The sequence below is a fragment of the Electrona antarctica genome, assembly GCF_951216825.1.
Source record: "Electrona antarctica genome assembly, chromosome: 5".
NCBI classification, from domain to species: Eukaryota; Metazoa; Chordata; class Actinopteri; order Myctophiformes; family Myctophidae; genus Electrona; species Electrona antarctica.
The window spans coordinates 17,817,306-17,837,691 of NC_136810.1; the positions used below are offsets into that span (position 1 = coordinate 17,817,306).

At 44.1% G+C, this 20,386-nt stretch overlaps 1 protein-coding gene across 2 annotated transcripts in view; it reads left to right on the top strand.

Annotated features, from left to right (window-relative positions):
- Positions 1–19,829, top strand: part of aass (aminoadipate-semialdehyde synthase) — a 42,528-nt gene extending 22,699 nt beyond the window's left edge. For both annotated transcript variants that reach the window (XM_079501509.1, XM_079501508.1), the window contains exons 16-24: positions 5,048–5,158; positions 6,689–6,797; positions 7,941–8,081; positions 8,945–9,112; positions 10,860–10,955; positions 13,136–13,251; positions 14,790–14,878; positions 17,159–17,335; positions 18,089–19,829. In XM_079501509.1, the coding sequence (XP_079357635.1) occupies positions 5,048–5,158; positions 6,689–6,797; positions 7,941–8,081; positions 8,945–9,112; positions 10,860–10,955; positions 13,136–13,251; positions 14,790–14,878; positions 17,159–17,335; positions 18,089–18,207 (1,126 nt within the window). In that variant the 3' untranslated portion in view covers positions 18,208–19,829. The remainder of the gene's footprint in view (positions 1–5,047; positions 5,159–6,688; positions 6,798–7,940; positions 8,082–8,944; positions 9,113–10,859; positions 10,956–13,135; positions 13,252–14,789; positions 14,879–17,158; positions 17,336–18,088) is intronic.
- Positions 19,830–20,386: the final 557 nt, after the last annotated feature.

Here is a 20,386-nt window from a genome sequence, read left to right on the forward strand (position 1 = left end):
GATGGCGTTGGGTCGATCAGACCAGCGCCATCTCCCTGGAGACAAAGAAAGAGTTTGTGGCTGGAAATATCCACCCAGACAGTATGTTTAAGGACGCTCTGGCCAAGATGTCAGAGACCATCCAACAGCTCGAGTCCTCCACCAAGACGATGAAGGCGCTCGAACCGCTGGCCAACCAGGCCGCCCCGGTAGGCCGCCCCAAGGCTAAGAAGGCACCCTGGAAGGCCAAGACCGATGACAAACCCAGGTCCCAGGACCGGAGCGGAGATAGACAGCGACAGCCTGCAGGCCGAGGCAGAGCAGACCGCCGCACCTCTCCGCCGCCCTACAAGGCCAGGAGCGCTCCCAGAGGCCGAGGCCAGGGGAAGCGCAAATGACCTGCCCGGGCCGGGTCATCTTCCCCACCACACTCAGAGTTCAAGGCCAGAGGTGGGGATCACAGATCTCACCTCAGAGCCTGCGCTGAAGCGCTTAAGGGGGCCTGTACACAGTGCTGTGAGCACCGTTGTACAGACCCCGAAAATTGTTATGTGCAATTCACAGGTGTATGTTTTTCCACGTTGTTCAATAAAGAAAACAAAAAAACAAAAAACACAAAAAACAATAAAACCAACTCTGAAGGGCATAGGCCCAGTGGGAAAGATAACCCACACTGTGACAGCTTTAGCTGTCACAGGCCAAAAACTCCACGCCAATTTTTTCCAAACTCAATACCGAAAAAATTCACTAGAGGGAGACATTTCACACAAAGTAAGTCTTCCCCTAGGCAGGCCATGCACCACGCTGACAAGCACAGGGAACCCTTTGTCACGTCATCTGTCACAATGGCGGATATCCGGGGCTTCCCCGTGGATAATCCGTACAATTCAGACAGGATACAGGCTACAGTTCGCCTCGAAACCGCCCACTTCCAGGAAAATTATTTTCTCAGAAGCGAGCGGGCAAAAGGCCGCCATTCTGCAAGAGGAAATCAATTCATTAATGCAGAAAGGCGCCATCACAGAGGTGGCCCTCGACCAATCAATGAACGGTTTTTACTCCCGCTATTTCTTGGTAAAGAAAAAGGGGGGCGGACTCCGTCCCATTCTAGACCTGAGGGCATTGAATCGTCACTTAAAAAAGCTGCGATTCAAAATGCTTACTCCACCAGTCCTCCTACGCCTAATTCGCGAAGGGGACTGGTTTACGTCAATAGACCTGCAAGACGCATATTTCCACATTCCGATTTACCCGCCGCACAGAAAATTTCTGCGCTTCGGGTTCAGAGGAAAAGTGTACGAGTACACAGTCCTTCCCTTCGGAATGTCACTGAGTCCCAGAGTCTTCATAAAGTGCACCGCGGCAGCTATCGCTCCGCTCCGACAGCAAGGGATCCGTCTCGCTACATACGTAGACGACTGGATCCTACTTGCAGACTCTCCACGAGAAGCACTGTCGCACACACATCGTGTGCTCAGCCACCTCGACTCGCTTGGGTTTATAATAAACCACGAGAAGAGCATGCTTATGCCAACACAGTCAATAGACTTTATAGGCATAACACTGAACTCAATCTCTTACACGGCCCGCCTGAGCCAAGAGAGAATAGACGCAACACTGCAGTGCGTGGCGTCATTCAAAAGGGGACGCTCGATTCCTTTTCATGCATGCCTCCGGATGGCGGGGTTAATGGCCTCTGCGGTCTATTTAATCCGCCTAGCAAGGCTACATATGAGACCTTTCCAACGATGGATAGGCTCTCTACATGTACCAATGCACCGTCGGCACCAGAAGGTAACAGTAACATCACAATGCATACTAGCCCTTCAATGGTGGTCAGACAGGAAAACCCTCTCAGAGGGCGTCCCCATGGGAAAGCCTCTGATCAGGAAAGTCATCACTACAGACGCCAGCATGACAGGCTGGGGAGCCACGATGGAAGGACTCACAGCCAGAGGTTTATGGTTGGGGCCACTACGTGCCCTTCACATAAATTACTTAGAGCTCATGGCAGTCTTCCTCGCCCTGAAACACTTCGAGCAGCGCATCCTGGGTTGCCATGTCCTAGTCAGGACAGACAACACCACGGCCATGTGCTACATCAACAGACAAGGTGGACTCAGGTCCCCTCGTCTTCATCAACTGGCTCAGAAACTGATCCTGTGGTGCAACACACGCGTCCTCTCAATAGTAGCGTGTCACGTCCCAGGTCTTCTGAACACAGGGGCAGACCTGCTGTCCAGAGGACCTCTCCGCTACTCAGACTGGTCACTACACCCTCATGCAGTGGCCCAGGTCTGGAGCAGGTTTGGGAAATCCAAGGTGGATCTCTTTGCCACAGAGGAGAACACGAAGTGTCCCCTCTTCTTCGCAATCAGGGGACCATCAACGTTGGGGCTAGACGCTCTGTCACACCAATGGCCCAAAACCCTTCTCTACGCCTTTCCCCCGCTATCCCTCATCAGCCCCACTCTGGACAGAGTGAGGACTCAGGGTCTGAAGGTGCTCCTAATAGCCCCGTCGTGGGGGGTCTGGAGGTCGGAAATAACCCCTCTCCTCTACGACCAGCCGTGGAGAATTCCCCTTCGAGCGGATCTCCTCTCTCAAGCGAGGGGGGAGATCTTCCACCCTCACCCCCAGGACCTAGACCTATGGGTCTGGCCCGTCAAAGGGTGATGTTGACTGCCGTGGGTCTACCTCCGAACGTAATCGAAACGATTCAGAAAGGCAGAGCCCAGTCAACAAGGGACCGTTACGACACAGCCTGGCGCGTCTTCGAGCATTGGTGCTCACGAAGACCAGACCAAACAGTCCCCTACCAGGCCTCAGTGATCGACGTCCTGTCATTCCTGCAGGAGCTCCTAGACAACGGTCTAGGCCTCTCCTCAGTCAAGGTCCATTTGGCGGCAATCTCTGCCTGCCACCCAGGCTTTGATAACCAGACGGTGTGGAAGCACCCGCTGGTAAAACAATTCATGAAGGGTGTACGCAGGGAACATAGGACATGCAGATCCCTCGTTCCCTCGTGGGATTTGTCCCTGGTTCTAAAGGCGCTGGCTACAGCACCCTTTGAACCACTACAAACCGTGAGCCTCAAGCTCCTAACCCTGAAGGTGGCTCTCCTGATCGCACTCACGACAGCAAAAAGGGTCAGCGACCTACATGCGCTCTCGATCTCTCCAGACTGCATGAGGTTCGATGAGGGGTCGACCAAGGTCACCCTAAAGGCAAACCCCGCCTTCATTCCCAAAAATGCTCTCTCAGTGTGTGTGCCAGTGAACCTACAGGCTTTCCATCCCCCGCCGTTCTCCTCTGACGAAGACAGCAGGCTTAATTGCCTCTGCCCAGTCAGAGCTTTACGCATATACGCGGATAGACTGGCTCCCTTCAGACAAGGAAGCCAACTCTTTGTGTCCTGGGGTGCCAGGACCAAAGGAAAGCCCGTCACGAAGGTCACTATCTCTAACTGGATAGTGGAAGCCATCCGTCTGGCCTACACTAGCCAAGGCGTGGATTCCCCTCAAGCCCTGAGGGCCCACTCCACAAGAGGTGTGGCAGCTTCCTGGGCACTCTACAAGGGTGTCTCCATTCAGGAAGTCTGCACAGCAGCAAGCTGGTCTACACCCTCGACTTTCGCCACATACTATAACCTAGATGTGGCAGCGCCTTCGCTAGCGCACGCGGTCTTGGGGGCCGCTGCTCAGTAAGGCATCAGGGCAGCATAGCGCTGCCTCCTGCTCTCCACAAGGACTAGGTTCTGGACCCAAAAGGGTCCGAGCCCCTCCCAAAAGGTTTACCTGGGACCCACTGGAAGTTCAGGTCACGGGAGTTCATAAAGTCCCATAAACGAAAGGTATTTCGTGAAATTTCTATATAATACAACGTTAAAGGTTACTTTAGTAACCACGGTTGTATATATAAATTGAACGAAATACCTTTCGTGGAACGCCCTTCTGTTCTCTAAAGCAGAAGAAAAGTTCCGAATGAGGGCTGACGTAGCCACGCAGGTATCTATACGGGATAGGCGTGGCTTCCTACGTCACCCTTAGAGCCCAGGACAGCGAAAATTCTAGAATTTTCTGTCCTGGGAGTACATAAAATAATGTTCTGCAGCTAGGTTTTGAAGGAAACCTACCCATAAACGAAAGGTATTTCGTTCAATTTATATATACAACCGTGGTTACTAAAGTAACCTTTAACGTTTTCTTTTGCCTGGTGGTGTCCATCGTAAGCGCATGAGGCGATTTCTCTCCTCCTTCCGGAGTGCATTCTAGGATGGATTTTCCCCAAACACATGCACGCGCTGCCGTTGACTATCATTACACGTGTTCACGTGCGTTCACGTATGAAACAGCGTTCACGTGTCATCGTGAACGTGCACAATGATAGTCAACAGACCAGCGCGTTCATGTGTTTGGGCCCACGCTGCAATACCAAATTCGGCCACTATGTCCATTTCTCCTCAGGGTTTCCTCCGGGTGCCGTCTCTATTCATATATACTCTAAGGTCTCAGCCACCGCGGTGTATCTTTTGACATTCTGTTTCTCTCCAAAGGTGAAAAAGATGAACACAGGTTCATCCCGATGTTCTGGGCATCTTTGTAAAGTTAGTGTTAGTAAAAAGCAGGTAAAAGAGTAACGTTTGAGCAGACTAACATCAGTCACTCTACCATTCAATGTAGTAGAAGACCTGCGAGTTTACACTGCAGATATGTCGTCTCCGCCTACAGGAAATGCGTTCGCTGCGACCATGAGACCCGTTTCTGAATTTGTCTATACATACATAGCCGACATACATACTGTAGGTGCCATTATGTGACATATAAGTCTTGTGTTTTTATAACTGACGTGGAGGTATGCACATCGATCAAGTAGGGCGTTTATTTACGAAAAAACACAAAGTTTAAATCTGGAGATAAGAGGTTTCTGCAACAATATGCCTCATCATCACATAACAAACACAGTGCCATGCCAGTGTGGAGATTGGCTAGTTTCACTAGTTTCAAGCATATTTCTTTGGTTTACTTTCCAGTGGTTCTAACTTTGTCCTCTCCCTCTTCCCTTCCAGCCTGCTGCCGTACTCCTTTCATTCACAGATCGCCAAGCACTGCATCAAGGCCCAGGTCAACATGGTGACCGCCAGCTACCTGACCCCTGGCCTCAAGGAGCTGGAACACAGGTTGGCAGATTTAGTTTTAGTCATTCATTTAATTTAGTTTCCGTCACATTTTACCTGGCATGTTTTAGTGTTAGTCTAGTTTTAGTCGACTAAATATCATAAGATTTTAGTCTACTAAATCTACAGTTGATTTAGTCGACTAAAATGTATTTTGGTGGGCTTTGATGACGTCGTAATGACTGTTTTTACACTTGCTGAAAATAGCCGATCTACAAGCTCACACGTTGTGAGCTTGTAGAGCTGCTATTTTCAGCATGCAACCAAGTGTAAAATGACTTATACTGCATCTCTTGTCCACTAGTCCCTTCCTAACATTTTAGTCTAGTTTTGATTTGTTGACTAACTTAATTTTAGTCATCATAGCTTAGTTTTCATTTAGTTTTCGTCAGTGGAAAAAGGTAGTCGACGAACATTTTCCGCCTTAGTTTTAGTCGACGAAATCAACACTGCAAAGAGAAAATCAATATGATCCGACATCAGGACAGGAGAGTCCTTATGACTGTGAATGTGTTGAATCATGTATTGAAATGGGGGCTGCCTGCAACTGTTGCATTTCTAACCCAAAATTGCATTTCATTTTCTAAATCAAAATACTCGATTAAATGGAATCGTTCAATTAAAGCTACCGTATATTTCCAAATAGTAGCCCTACTGGAAATAGCCGCCTGGTTCCATTTAAACACCCGGCCAAACAGACTTTACGCCCCGGGCTACTATTTGGAAATATAAAGTACACTCTTCTGCCCTGGATTTGAACCTGGTTTCCTGCACAAGTGCTGGAGTTTGTACCATTGAGCAAATTGAGCCTGCCTACTTGCTCAACCATCAGGTCACAATTTGTATCAGATCCTGTGTCTAGGTGAGACATGGCATGATCCAAATGTATTCATAGAAGAGCAGGGAGACAAAATTGTATAAGTTATATTGTATTTCAAATACATACTCTACCATACAGATTTGACAATTATTTACATATTACATTTTATTCATTTAAAAAAAGCTGTTGCACCCCTAGACTGAACATGTCTTTAGTCACTATTCTACTGATATTTCTGACCCGTGTCAGCTGTCACTCTGTCACTCTATTGAGAAACATTTTGGAACAGGAAAAATATAAACCAGGAACAGAGATAGAGATTTATTGCATCAATAAAAGCCAAATCAATTCAAAGTATTCCAGAAACTGGGACACAATCGTGACACATTGTGAGCTTGCAGATCTGCTATTTTCACTACTTCTTGTAAGTTCATTTATTTATGGAATTTCTTTGATTTAGTTTTGTACATATGAATCTTTATTTTACTTCTGAAAATGTTAGATTTTTTTGAAAGATTTTAAAAAATAATAATAATTAAAAAAAAACGTATAGGAAACGGGAAAAAAATATATTTACTCACGACCCACAAAAAAATGAGTCTGCAACCCACAAATAAGTCCTGACCCAGTGTCTGGGAAGCACTCATCATCAACTATGATGTGTCATTGTGCATTCTATAAAAAACGTGCTGCTGCTTTTCTCTGCCTTCCAGCGCTGAGGAGGCGGGCATCACCATTGTGAACGAGATGGGCTTGGACCCTGGCATCGACCACATGTTGGCTATGGAGTGCATCGACCAAGCCAAGGCTGACGGCTGCACTGTGAGTGAATGCACTGATGTGTCATCGTACTGTATACAAGCGCGTATGTGTGTGTGTGTGTGTGTGTGTGCGCACGCTCACGTGCGTGCGTGCGTGTGCATGCGTGTGTGCGTGCGTGCATCCGTGAGACATGGGGTGGTCAGTTACTGTGTGCAAGTGTTGATAAGGATTGTTTGAACATATGTTGACATAGTGAGCAGTGTGTCGCCATATTGATTGCAAAGCAAACAGCCTGCTATGCTATGTGTGCCACGTTGTTCATTTCTCTCCTCATGCTGACGTCAGGAACAGAACAGCTCACCGGCTCATCCCTAAAGAACTATATGGGAAACACCCACTCCCTTGATGTGCATTTATCTTCATTGTTGATCAATCAATCAATCAATCTTTATTTAAATAGCACAATTCAGACAACTGAAGCGCACTACAAGGTGCATTTTAAAGCAGGAAGAGAAATGCAGAAACTGGATGCACAAGAATCCAGAGTAGTGTTTTAAACTAAAGTGACGTTCCACCTTTAAAGGAGCATTCAGTGATTTGGGTGATTTGGAAAACCACCCAGTCCGCCCCGGTAACAAAATGTGCACATGCACGCTCTACAGTGGGGGGAAGTGCAACAGGCCAACAGCATGTGCACCAAGGCCCGCCCCCACTCGATCATGATTGGAGGAAGGCCCCTCTCATCCTGATTGGATGAAGGCTTTGCCACCCGCCACCAAAACTGAAACTAGGGTTTTTTGACCCCAGGGGCTCACTGGGGACAGGGAGGAACTCCTTATATGGTCAGCACACTCTATAGTAGCGAGGATTATCCAGAAAAAAAGAAAAAACAAGTGATATTTGAATTAAGTCAAATCACTGAATATACCTTTAAGTAGTTGAACCTTTTTTTGGGGGGGTTATTTTGTACGGATAACCGAATACAGGTGTTTGAAAAGCACTGCAGTGGATGACGAAAGATTGAATGAAGATCCCGGCAGCATGCCTATTCTGGGGGGAACATTCAACAAAAGCTGCCAATCTATACGCACACGCACATGCACACACCCACACACACACACATGTACACATAAAATCCACACATTTGGTGTTCATTTGGTGGTTAAATGTTTACGCCTCATGTGTGTGTGTGTGTGTGAACAGGTGGAGTCCTACAGCTCGTTCTGTGGTGGTCTTCCTGCCCCCGAGTGTTCCGACAACCCCCTGCGCTACAAGTTCAGCTGGAGTCCATACGGAGTGCTTCTGAACACCGTCAGCCCTGCCATCTTCCTCAAGGACAACGAGGTACCATAACCATACCATACTGTACATAGAGACTTTGGGTTTTGGGTGTCGTGTCCAGAGAGCACGGACACCCGCACAACGTTTGGACCAGGGGTGCCCACACTTTTTGACTTGAGAGCTACTTTCAAAATGACCAGCTCGGCAAGATCTACCCACCAAATCAATTATTATACCATTGCTGAAAATAGTTTAAATATGTACCTGAGGGGGTTTCGGAATAGTAGAGTTCGTGTTACATTCTGTACAGTATAAGACAAATGCACTTGGAATGGGAAATAGAGGGGGAGAAATGTTTTTTTGTTTTTTTTATCGTTTTTTTTCTTCAATATATTTAAATGAAATACTCTTTAGGGGCATGTCATGTGATCTACCTGCACAGCCTTTGTGATCTACTGGTAGATCGCGATCTACCTTTTGGGCACCCCTGGTTTGGACGTATCAACCGTTACTACTGTGCGCGAACGTCTTGTCATTTGCAGGTCACACTGGCAGATACACAAGACACAAAGCTACACAGCATCAATGTAGCTTTGTGTCATTGTAGCTGAAGCTGAAACCAGCTCAACCTTTCTTTGTAGCTGTCGTAGCTTTTGTAGCAGCTACAAACTATCTTCATGTCGCTCGCTTCAGTTGAAAAAGAATGGCAGCCTGTTTCTTTGTATCTTCATGTCACTGGCTTCAGTTGAAAAAGAATGGCAGCCCGTTTCTTTGTATCTTCATGTCGCTGGCTTCAGTTGAAAAAGAATGGCAGCCTGTTTCTTTGTATCTTCATGTCGCTGGCTTCAGTTGAAAAATAATGGTTGCCTGTATCTTTGTGCCAGTGTGAACGCAGCTTTACCTCCCTGTGTCCCGCTGTTCTACAGGTGGTGAGCATCCCAGCAGGGGGCGCTCTAATGGACTCCTCAGTAGCCATGGACTTCCTGCCTGGTTTCAACCTGGAGGGTTACCCCAACCGGGACAGCACCAAGTATGCAGAGCAGTACGGCATCGAGTCAGCGCACACCCTGATCCGAGGGACACTCCGCTTTAAGGTGCGCATTATAGAGCGGCACAGTCCCGCCCCCTTTCATGACGACGCCAGGCCCAGGAAATAATTCCCAATGCATTTTCCCCATAGACATTTCAACAAGTATTTATTTAAAGACCTTTTAAGCGTCGTACGAAGCCAACTCTTGTCGTGACAAATCATGACAACAAACACAATATTTTGAATAAGAAAAACAAAACAAAAAATTTGTAACCTGCCGTTTTTTTCTTCTTTCTAATTATTTGTTCGGCCCAAAACATTGTGTTTATTGTCATGATTTGTCACGACAACAGTTGGCTTTGTCCGCAGCGTAAACGTCTTTAAATAAATACTTTTTGAAAAGTCTATGAGGAAAATGAACGGGGAATTCTTTTCCGGATCTCTCGAGGGGGCGGGACTGCGACGCTCTATATAACCCATTAATACTGAGGCCCATTCTACAAGGGCCTTCGAAATCCTAACAGTTTTCTGAGAAACCTATGTTGCTATATATCGTTGCTGTTGGGTGGAAACCTTATCTCCATATTTTAACTTTTTGTGGGTTTTTTTGTAAATGAATGCCCTACTTCATCACACTACAGCCTCACACAAACGCATCAAAAGTAGCAGATATACAAGCTCAAAACGTGGCGTGAAGCGATGCGTTTCGAGCGATGGCGATTTGAATCCTGAAAATCTAAAATCTAATCTAAAATGACACATGATTTCCCGGTTTCAATGGGTGAAGAGACTTTTATGGGGGCAACAGTTAATTTAACTCATGGATCGATTTGAATAAAATACTTTATTTTGAGGTGGGGGATAGATCTATTTATTTATGTATTTTGTTTTAAAAATACAATGCCATAAATGGACCGTGAAGTTGTCCAAAGGGGCTGCAAGCCTGCAACAGTTAACCACTTTCAAGCTGGCATCCCTATGTTGGGTATGTCAAAGAATAGGGGAAAAAAGCAGATGCACAAGCTCACAACGCATCACATTGCTTGTAGATTGCTTGTTTTCACTAGATTTGTTCAACACTATTGTACGAAAGTATAAAACAGGGTGATTTCTTGTTTTGTTTTCTTATAGGAACTGTAAAAAATAAAATCAGGAACTGTAAAAAAAAATAAAAAATAAAAAAGGAGGAAAAAGTATACAGAGGACTAATCTATCAGAATGATCGAGTACTCGAGAGACTCAAATTGAGTTCTGTCAGAGTGGCGGACTGGAGGAATTATAAACTTATATGAATACAGTGCTTGACCTCCCCCTCGACAGCCGGGGCGCCTGATGGAGGGGAAAGGAACTGGTCGGAATAACGTGTTCCTTCCACGCGCTACGTCCGGCCGGGGAAACTCCTCCCTGTCAGGTGAAAAGAAGCAGCTTGGACTCCTCATGCATAGAAGGAAGCATGAGGTCAGTCCGCTGCCCTCCCCAGGTTGGCAGAGGAAGTGTAGCGCCCAGGATTACATTAGATAATTGACACCGGGTGAAAAAATGGGTTACAAAATCGTGGGTATGCTTGAATTTGTATACATTTTAAATTGATTAATCAGGGAAATAATCAATATAATAAAGAAATAAGGAATAAAGAAAATAATCGATAGTGGAGAAGTGCAGAAGGGGTCTTCAACAGGGCGTTGGATAGCCAACGTATGAAGTGGTTTGCATTATCGTGATGCAATATTAACCCCCCTAGTACCCCCCCAGGACCCCTTTGAAAACCACTGATCATGATCATTTGGGCCATTATTGTGTTTCTTCCACAGGGCTACACCAGCGCCGTCACTGGGTTTGTCAAGCTGGGCCTGATCAACACGGATCCCAGCCCCATGCTGGGACACACCTCAGCTCCTGTCACCTGGGTGAGGATCCAACATCCAGTGTTTTATATCGCTTTCCCCATACATGCTGTAGCCCTGCCTCTACTCCAATTGACTCTACTCAGTTTAATTTGGTTTTCCTCCTCACAGTAGAATATAAAACAATAACAGTTGCCCATACTGTAACAACAGCATACAGGACTTGCAAGCCTCCAGAGACCGTCCATGGTTGACTGTGCCCTCAGTTCTGAACTCGGCAAAATCCTTACTTGGCTTTCCGATAACAAACTGTCTGTCACTACACCTTGGTAAAACAGAATCCATTCTTTTTGGGTTCAAACAATCCCATAGTAATGTAAATACTCTTTCAAGGGCAGAGACAGAGTTGATGATATAGTAATCTCAAGCAAAGAAGATGCAGCCCTATCTGGGCTGCATTCTTAACAACAAACTGACAGGTGGAAAAAAAAGTGCATCAAAAGTGAAGAAAGTCAATCAAAGAACAAGATATTTGGACAGAATCCTCTTTTGTCTTTGTCAGGACTGTTGCCGGAGCCCTCATGCAATTTTGACTATGCTTGCACCTCCTGGTTCTCCCAACATCTCACTAGGTGCGGTTCCATTAAGCCTTTGCGAAAAAAGGAAGCGTATGTTCATTAAGGCGAAAAAAGAAAAGCGAATTGTCGGTGTTTCCATTAAACTGATAAAATGCGCATATGAAATAAGTTCATTAAATATGCAGTAGTTGGCACTGTTTGCCAGTAAAGTGAGGCTCATGTAAAGTAGTCCTAATCCATGTTCACACCATTGATTTAGGGATTTGATGCGCTTGTGCGTGCTCTCAATTTTCGGACGGGACCCCATATACAGATATACTGCGCTGTAATCTGATCCCTGGTCAGCGGCTGACCGACCGTCAGCAAGTCTACAGCAAGCCAGCGGGCATCTGCTGCTTTCACAGTATTGACACCTATACAGTCAAAGAACGTACAAAGAACGATTTGTTGTGTAATGCTTGTCTTAATATATTCGGGGCACATGTAGCCATGTCGCGGGACTCGATTGGAGCATACTGGTCGTTTATACTGTAAATTGATTGATTGCAGCTGCAAACAGTTGTAAATAACTTAGCCTACACGTTTAGGTTGCTTATCTTATGCAATGAATATATAAGAATAGATGAAGCATATGCATGGATCGAAATCGAATAGCCTGCAGGGACCCAGGCAGCTAGGTTATATAAAAGTTTAGTCTACTACACCGTGTGTGTGTGTGTGTGTGTGTGTGTGTGTGTGTGTGCATCCATACAGTAGGCCTAGCGATCCAGATATCAAAATGATCGGAGCGCCCCGATCAACTCGGGAGGATTCAGACTTCATATGGAGTCGGGTTGGGGATCTTTGAACACACTACACAATTATTAATCGGACGGGTCGGGTAGTAGTAAATTGGGACCTTATATGTATCCACAACATCACTCCCTCTCCCTCTAGCCACCCTCCCATGCACCGTTCACTCCACTGCCTCCCCATCGGTTTTTATTTTATTTTCCAACTGTTCAAAAGCGATATAATGCGAGTTCAATGCTTTCTAATTAAAAACCTTTTCCGCAAGTGTTTCCATACACTATTTGCGCATTTACCTTTTTTCAAAAAAGCCTAAATCCGCAACCTCCAAGCGAAAAAGTGTTTTTGCGAAAAATGGAGACTTATTCGCACTTTGATGTGTTTCCATCCAGGAGATTTTGCGCAAGAGCCTTAATGCGCAAAAAACGGCTTTATGGAAACGCACCTAGTGTCACTAAATAAAAGCTTCAGACCTCAAAACACACTTTGCTAGTTTTGGAAGACTCAGGGTAGAACCAAGACAGGTTAAGCAAACATCACTGGGATTGGTATTTAAGGTAGTCAAAGGGGCAGTGCCTTCAATACGCTCATACATGACTAGCTAATTGTCCAAAGAGTGCTACAGCAGACACCCACAGCCACAACACTAGAGGGAGCGACCACGATCAGGCACCACTCAAATTTAGAACAAACAAGGGACATACTGTACACACAAAGCTGTGCATTGGAGTGCTGTACGGCTCCAATGAAAATATCTTTACATAAATCTTACCTTCTGGGGGTCCATGGCACAAAACACTTTATCTGGGATGTCCTTGGCACGAGAACTACTGCCATAATCCACTGACCCCCACTGTGCTCCTCCCTATGCTACAGAAAGGCCTGCTGTGCAAGCAGATGGGTGTGTCCACGTCCACCTCCACCGAGGCCTTTGAGGAAGCCGTCTATGAACACATTGGAAGAGACGACTTCAGGATGGACACCCTGAGATGGTAAAGTCTCCGTATCACCTTTCCTTGTGCGCACCCAAGATGCTCTGGAGCATTTAACCACTATTCTGGGGATCTTAATATAAATTTAATCTCAATGGGTTAACAACACTGTGTGTGTGTGTGTGTGTGTGTGTGTGTGTGTGTGTGTGTGTGTGTGTGTGTGTGTGTGTGTGTGTGTGTGTGTGTGTGTGTGTGTGTGTGTGTGTGTGTGTGTGTGTGTGTGTGTGTGTGTGTGTGTGTGTGTGTGTGTGTGTGTGTGTGTGTGTGTGTGTGTGTGTGTGCCTGCGTGCGGTCTCCAAATGACAGTATGGTGACAATCATACGATTTACCTTTATGGACTAGCAAGCTATCTCTCTCATTGGCTGCCGTAGTGCCCGTAATAGCAAGCTATCATTCTCATTGGCTGCCAACCACTTTTTGCCTCTCAGCCGACCTCTCAGCCGTGGGATGCTAGCTGAACGTCATGAAGTCAAACCATTCAACACTACTTTTACGAAACTATAAAGCAAAGACAGTGAGCGCAGCTGGTGATACGAACGGGTAACGACGCTGGCCAACGGGATGATGGATCTAAACAATACTTTTCTCCTAGATCAGTAGTTTTTCAACCATGTTCATGTAAAGGTCTATTATTTATACTACATTTGAGCCACATACCACCAGTTGATGAGATTTAGTCTCTCAGACACAAGAATAATTTGGTGTCGCTGGATACGATTTTGTCCACAATGCCATGCTGTATTGATGTTTTACCATAGGAGAGACAACAGGCAAACGTTGAACAAAATATCAATTATTCCACATCTGATTGTGTAGATTTCTTGTAAATGAATGCAGATGTTTAACAATAATTTAACTTGAGAGCGTAAAATGACGAGTTACACTCTCAAGAGTTAAAGATCTAAGGGTCTATTTGGTTACCAAATCTCCATAATTTAGCTGGGGGACCACCTGGAACCCCTTCAAGGACCACTGGTGGTCCACGGACCACTGGTTGAGAACCACTGTCAAGGATGGATGGATGGAGTGTGCTTTGTGTTTACACTTTAAATGTGATTATGAATATGTGTGAAATGGCATATCTGAAGTACGCGTTCATTTTTCAATCAAATTTTGGTTTTAAAAAAGTGTCTTCTAGGTCAAGGCTCTGTCGAATGATTCTTTTTGAGCTGTCAGCATTGAAAAGGAAGGCAGCATTTGCTGCCGGCCTTGAAATGTTGAATTACCGAAGCTGTGAAAGCAAATGGAGACGTTCCATTTTCCCCACGTTAAAAAAAAAGGCGCACGATTTGAACCTAATTTCAATAAGTCATTGTTCGTCTATTCAACCTGTCATAAAACAGTGATTAAAGGCAACTGCCCATCTCTTTAGAAATACCCAAGGATGTGTTGAGGTGCTGTCAACTCAGCGGTGATGATGATAAAGATTTATTTTGAATATATATATATATATATATATTTTTTTTTAAGATTTGTGAAGGTTTCTGTACTTTTGGAAGGAAAATTGACCTTCTTGGTTTGTACTTGTTTCTGTCAGGCTTGGGATGTTGGGAGATGAAACTGTACCACACGCAGAGACCATCCTCGCTGCTCTGGCAAAACACCTGGAAGCCAGGCTCTCCTTTGGTACGTTTTACACAGTCTGTTGAACAATGTCCGATATGTCGGTGTTGCAGTATACTTTAATGCATCATTTCCCAAACACTAGGTCGGGACCCATTTGTGGGTCCCCTTATTTTTTGTTTCCTAATATTTAGCTTTTAATTATTATTATTTCAAAACATTTTCAAAAAACATTGCCAAAAAATAAAAGCTTTTGATGAATTAAAAACCAAATCAAAGATAATTTCATGAATAAAAAAAAGAAAAATCGAAGAAATTCCATAAATTAGTATCTAGTGAAAATAGGAGATCTACAAGCACACAACACAGCACATACAGGCACATTGTTACCTTTTAGATCTGCTATTTTCACTACTTTTGGGGGGTTAAAAACGGGTTACAAGTGGTTTAGGAACCACTGCTGTAATGCACTGTATATCTAATGTATGTATAATGTCGGGAGGAAACCTCTGATCTCCATATTCAAACTTTTTGTGTTTTGTTTTTGTAAATTAACGCGTTCATACTACGGCGTCACACAAAAGTACTGTCGAACGATCTGCTACTTTTGCTGTTTTTGAGTGGTGCAACCACTCCAACAAACAGCAATGTCCGTGACGTTCACCTATGTGCATGTTCACCTATGTGCATGTTCACCTATGTGACCACTATGAGCACGAGTACCAATCAGTACCAAGAGTGGCGCTGTTGTGCCAGAAACAGAGAAAGATATTGCTGCACTGCTGCCTGCTAATGAGAGACAGAGTGAGAGAGGGGGGGGGGGGGGGGGGAGTTGCACCACTCGGTTCACACGGGTGTGATTTTTGTTTTTATTTGAATCCTGAAAAGTAACAGTTTTGGACATATGAGTACTTGTTTCAAACAAGTACCGGTATATTGTCGTCGTTTGCCTGTTCATTAAAGTTAAATGCTATTTTCATATTTTCATGGGACCCTGACGAAGGCTGATTGCCGAAACGCGTTGGCCCTCCCTTTTGTGTAATGATTGCGAACGCAGTGAGCATTTACTATGAGACCCAGCAGATCACGTCTGTGTGTGTGTGTGTGTGTGTGTGTCTGTGTGTGTGTGTGTCACGCTGTAACACCACCCGCCCACCACCAGAGGGCGCAGCTGTATCACACACAAAAACACACACACACATGCACGCACGCACACACACACACGCACGCACGCACGCACGCACGCACGCACGCACACACACACAAAAAACTTAACTTAAAAAAAAACTTAACTTAAAAAAAAACTTAACTTAAAAAAAAAATTAAAAAGGAAAAACGCACACACAAAAAACTTAACTTAAAAAAAAACTTAACTTAAAAAAAAAACTTACAAAGGAAAAACGCACACAAAAAACTTAACTTAAAAAAAAACTTAACTTAAAAAAAAAACTTAAAAAGGAAAAACGCACACACACAAAAAACTTAACTTAAAAAAAAACGTAACTTAAAAAAAGACTTAACTTAAAAAAAAAACTTCGAAAGGAAAAACGCACACACACAAAAAAATTAACTTAAAAAAAATTAACTTAAAAAAAAACTTAAAGAAAAAACTTTTAAAAAAAAAACCTAAAAAAGAAACACGCACGCACGCACACATACACACACTAAAAAAATAACTTGAGAAAACATTTAATTTAAAAAAACTTAACTTAAAAAAAACCTTAAAAAGTACGTAATTTATTCTAATTGTTGTTATTGCAATTTACGAGCTGCGTTCGCTTCCCGCGTTTGCGCGTCTTACTTGTCTTTGCCATACCTCTTAAGCCCCAATCCCCCTGCCGGCGGGGGCAGCGGCTCCACCTCATGAACCGCTCTCAGCGGGTAAATGGGGCTGGTCAAGGTCTCAGGTTCCAACTCCGATATTTGTTATTTTCCCTCCTGGACCCCCCTGGGTTAACATACAATAAAGGCTTTTTCACTTCACTGGAACGCAGTGCCTTGGATCCTCTTCTTCATCTTCATGATTAAACCTCGCCAACGAGCACCTGTATTCAGATCAACAAACAAAGGACCACGGCAGCGCTCCCTTCCTCTATTCAATGTTATTTTCATATATTGAAGTTTAATACATACACTATTAGTAATAGTGTATGTATTAAACTTCAATATATGAAAATAACATTTAGTCTATTACATGTTGTATCTATCAAAGTCGTATTTGAATTAAATGTTGATCAAATCTTTTTCAATTTGATTTCAATATTTTGCACCTTTTTTGTTTTTTTTAATGCATGTGACCCCATTCATCCCCTTGCCTTTCATGTCCTCCGACACCTCGTTCAGATAAAGGTGAGAGAGACCTGATCGTGATGCGGAACGACGTGGGCCTTCGTCACCCGACCGGCGAGCTGGAGACCAAACACATCAGCATGGTGGTCTACGGAGACCCCGACGGATACTCTGCCATGGCCAAGACCGTCGGATACCCGGCAGCCATTGCTGCACGCATGGTGCTTGATGGTCAGTGCTCACTCGGGGGAATGAGAAGAATGCCACGTGCATGTGTTGATTCCATGGATTGAGTACTTTATCATGTCAATAAATGTACATGGCACCTGGTACAGTAAGACATTAAGGATATAAGGAGAACACACCAAAATGACCTGGGGGATTGTTTCCATTCTTTGCTTTGATGTAAAGCACTGTGACTTTGTCTAGAAATGTGCTATATAATATATAAATGCTTTATCATTATCATTATCAATCAATTCATCAACGTGGTATAAAGAATCTACCCAAAAATTCACTCCATCAACGAACACAAAGCACTATATTGTCAAAAATAGCAAAAGTAGCAAATATACAAGCTCAAAAATGGTTTATTTGCGCTGCGTTTTGTGCTTGTGTACCTGCTAATTTTGATACTTTTGTGTGACAGTGACACTGTAGTGTTGTGAATTTCTTTTTTAAAGTTAGAATATGGTGATGATAAGAGGTTTCTGCCTGACAGCAATGATATGTAAATCAGATAGGTGCTCATAACACGTTGCGATGAGCTTGTAGATCGGCTATTTTCACTATTTTAAAAATAAGGTGTTTTAGTTTGTAGATGTAGAGAGAAAAAGAGAAAAAAGGACCTTCATCAGGCCTTCATCACCTGATGAAGGCCTGATGAAGGTATCAGGCATCCTGATGAAGGTCTGAACGACCAATAAATCTTTTTTCTTCTAATCTTTAGTTTGTAACAAAACTCTTCTATTCACACTTGTGCAGGGGAAATCACTAAGAAGGGCTTGGTGGTTCCGATGACGAAGGACATTTATGGACCAGCTCTGAAGAGGCTGAAAGAGGAGGGCCTCCGCTTCATCTCCAAGAGCACGCTGCAGGAGTAAACCAAAAACTAATCTCAACCTTTTGTGTGATATATCCTTTCGTGTCGCATGCTTGGCTTATCGCTGCCAGTCTGCCAATTACTTGAAATGTATAATGGGATGGTGGCTAGTATTACACTGGCATTGTTTTTCGTAATATAATTGTTTACATCATGGCGGTCAGCAGTGATAAATCAGTATAGAGATACACAAATAAGTTACTGTTTTAAGTCGAGGTTCACAAGGGAACGACTTCTCTGTTCCGTCAATGTAGAGGTTCACTCAGCTCATGGGAATTTAAAACGCTGATTCTCAACCTTTTTAATTTCAAGGCCTTCAAGTCTGATATCGTCTGTCGGGTGGAAACCTCCACCCGAGTCCAAAACTGTTACTTTTCAGCATTCAAATAATACTGTAGATAGAAAATAGCAAAAGCAGCAGATTTACAAGCTCAAAACGTATCAAGCTACAAGTTATCAAAAGCTACTGCCAGACAGCAACATATACATTGGGCCACGGACCCCCATTTGATACACATTTTTATCTCTAGGACCCCGATTTACACTTTTAGAATTAGTTCACTCAAAAATGACTTATTTTCTATCAATTGCACACCCCATGAAGCCGTGAATTTGTGGAGATTGTTTCGTTTTTGTCGCATTACTAAGCCAAAAATCAGGTAGGAGAGTCTCCATTATATTCTGTACACCCTCAGTTACATTGAGTTCCAGACCGGTTAAGGGTCCATTTGGTGGGCCCCGGACCCCATCTTGAGAAACAGTGATTTAAAACAGTGATTTCTCAACACAGTCCCCTGAGTGCCCTTAGACACTGAAAGCTTGTCAAGGCCCATCACCATGTTGTTTGTTTACAACAGTCATACCGGAGGCATAAATGGACGCGCCACAACCTGTCTTTCAGAGCTCTGTTCAGTTTTCTCGAGTGTTGACTGCAATGACCACCAAAACACAATATCATCAATAGATTGACATGTTCATACTTTTATTGCAGTTTGTTTGTAAAGTCTGACCCTTGGCTCTTTTGAGAGGCAATGGAATAGACCAAGGTCTGCACATAATACATTGCATGTGAACACATGCAAAGGAAGAACTGGTGACGGCAGTGCTTCAAACGGTAAACATGAGGAGATGAGGAGAATAGTACCCCTGTTAAAAGTTCAAGTTCAAGAGCTCAGCTTTGCCAGTGCAGTGGTGGAACAGGGAGAGAGAAAGACAGAGAGTGAATGGAAGGAAGGACAGAGATACATAACAACGTAGCCTGAAAGAGAACTATGCTTTTCTGGGCATAGAGGGGCGGGACAAACTAGCGCTGGAAACCGACGCCGACTTCCTATTTGTTCACCAACCTATAAGCCGGCCTCCACTCCCCCCGCTCCCCACCTCCTCCACCTCCCCTCCCCAGTAGAACGCAGCGGAGAACATTGCCGTCACCAAATTCGGAGTGTCGCCCCTCTGCGCTGTTATTGGTTAGCGAAATACAAGGTTCACTCCAACTCCTATTAGTAAGGGCATTTTATCAGGTATTTGACCAATCTGGGAACTATATCGTTACCAAGAAATTTCTTCACCAATGTGTTTCTAAAGGTGTCTAATAACATGTACTAAAAGTTTGAAATTCAACTCCCGTGGGAAAATTGAGTTATTAGCATAATATGTGACCATACCCATAACATCCTATATAAGGCAAAAAAGTCCAAATTTCATCATTCTTTAAGTAGCATGTGACATATGAAACTAGGGTGATGTCATGATTCTGAATCCATTCCAAGCATTAGTTTTGCACAAAAAACACTCCTTGGGCTAAATTAGGCCATATCCAGTTGACCAAATGTGCTGACCTCATCACGTTTGTGTGGCCGTTTCCTCCCAAGGAGTGTTTTTTGTGCTAAACTAATGCTTGGAATGGATTCAGAATCATGAAAACCCTATAGTTTCATATGTCACATGCTACTTAAAGAATGATGAAATTTGGACTTTTTTGCCATATATAGGATGTTATGGGTATGGTCACATATTATGCTAATAACTCAATTTTCCCACGGGAGTTGAATTTCAAACTTTTAGTACATGCTATTAGACACCTTTAGAAACACATTGGTGAAGAAATTTCTTGGTAACGATTTAGTTCCCAGATTTTCATAGATTTCTCTTACTATATGCCACCTTTCCTGCTGGGCTCA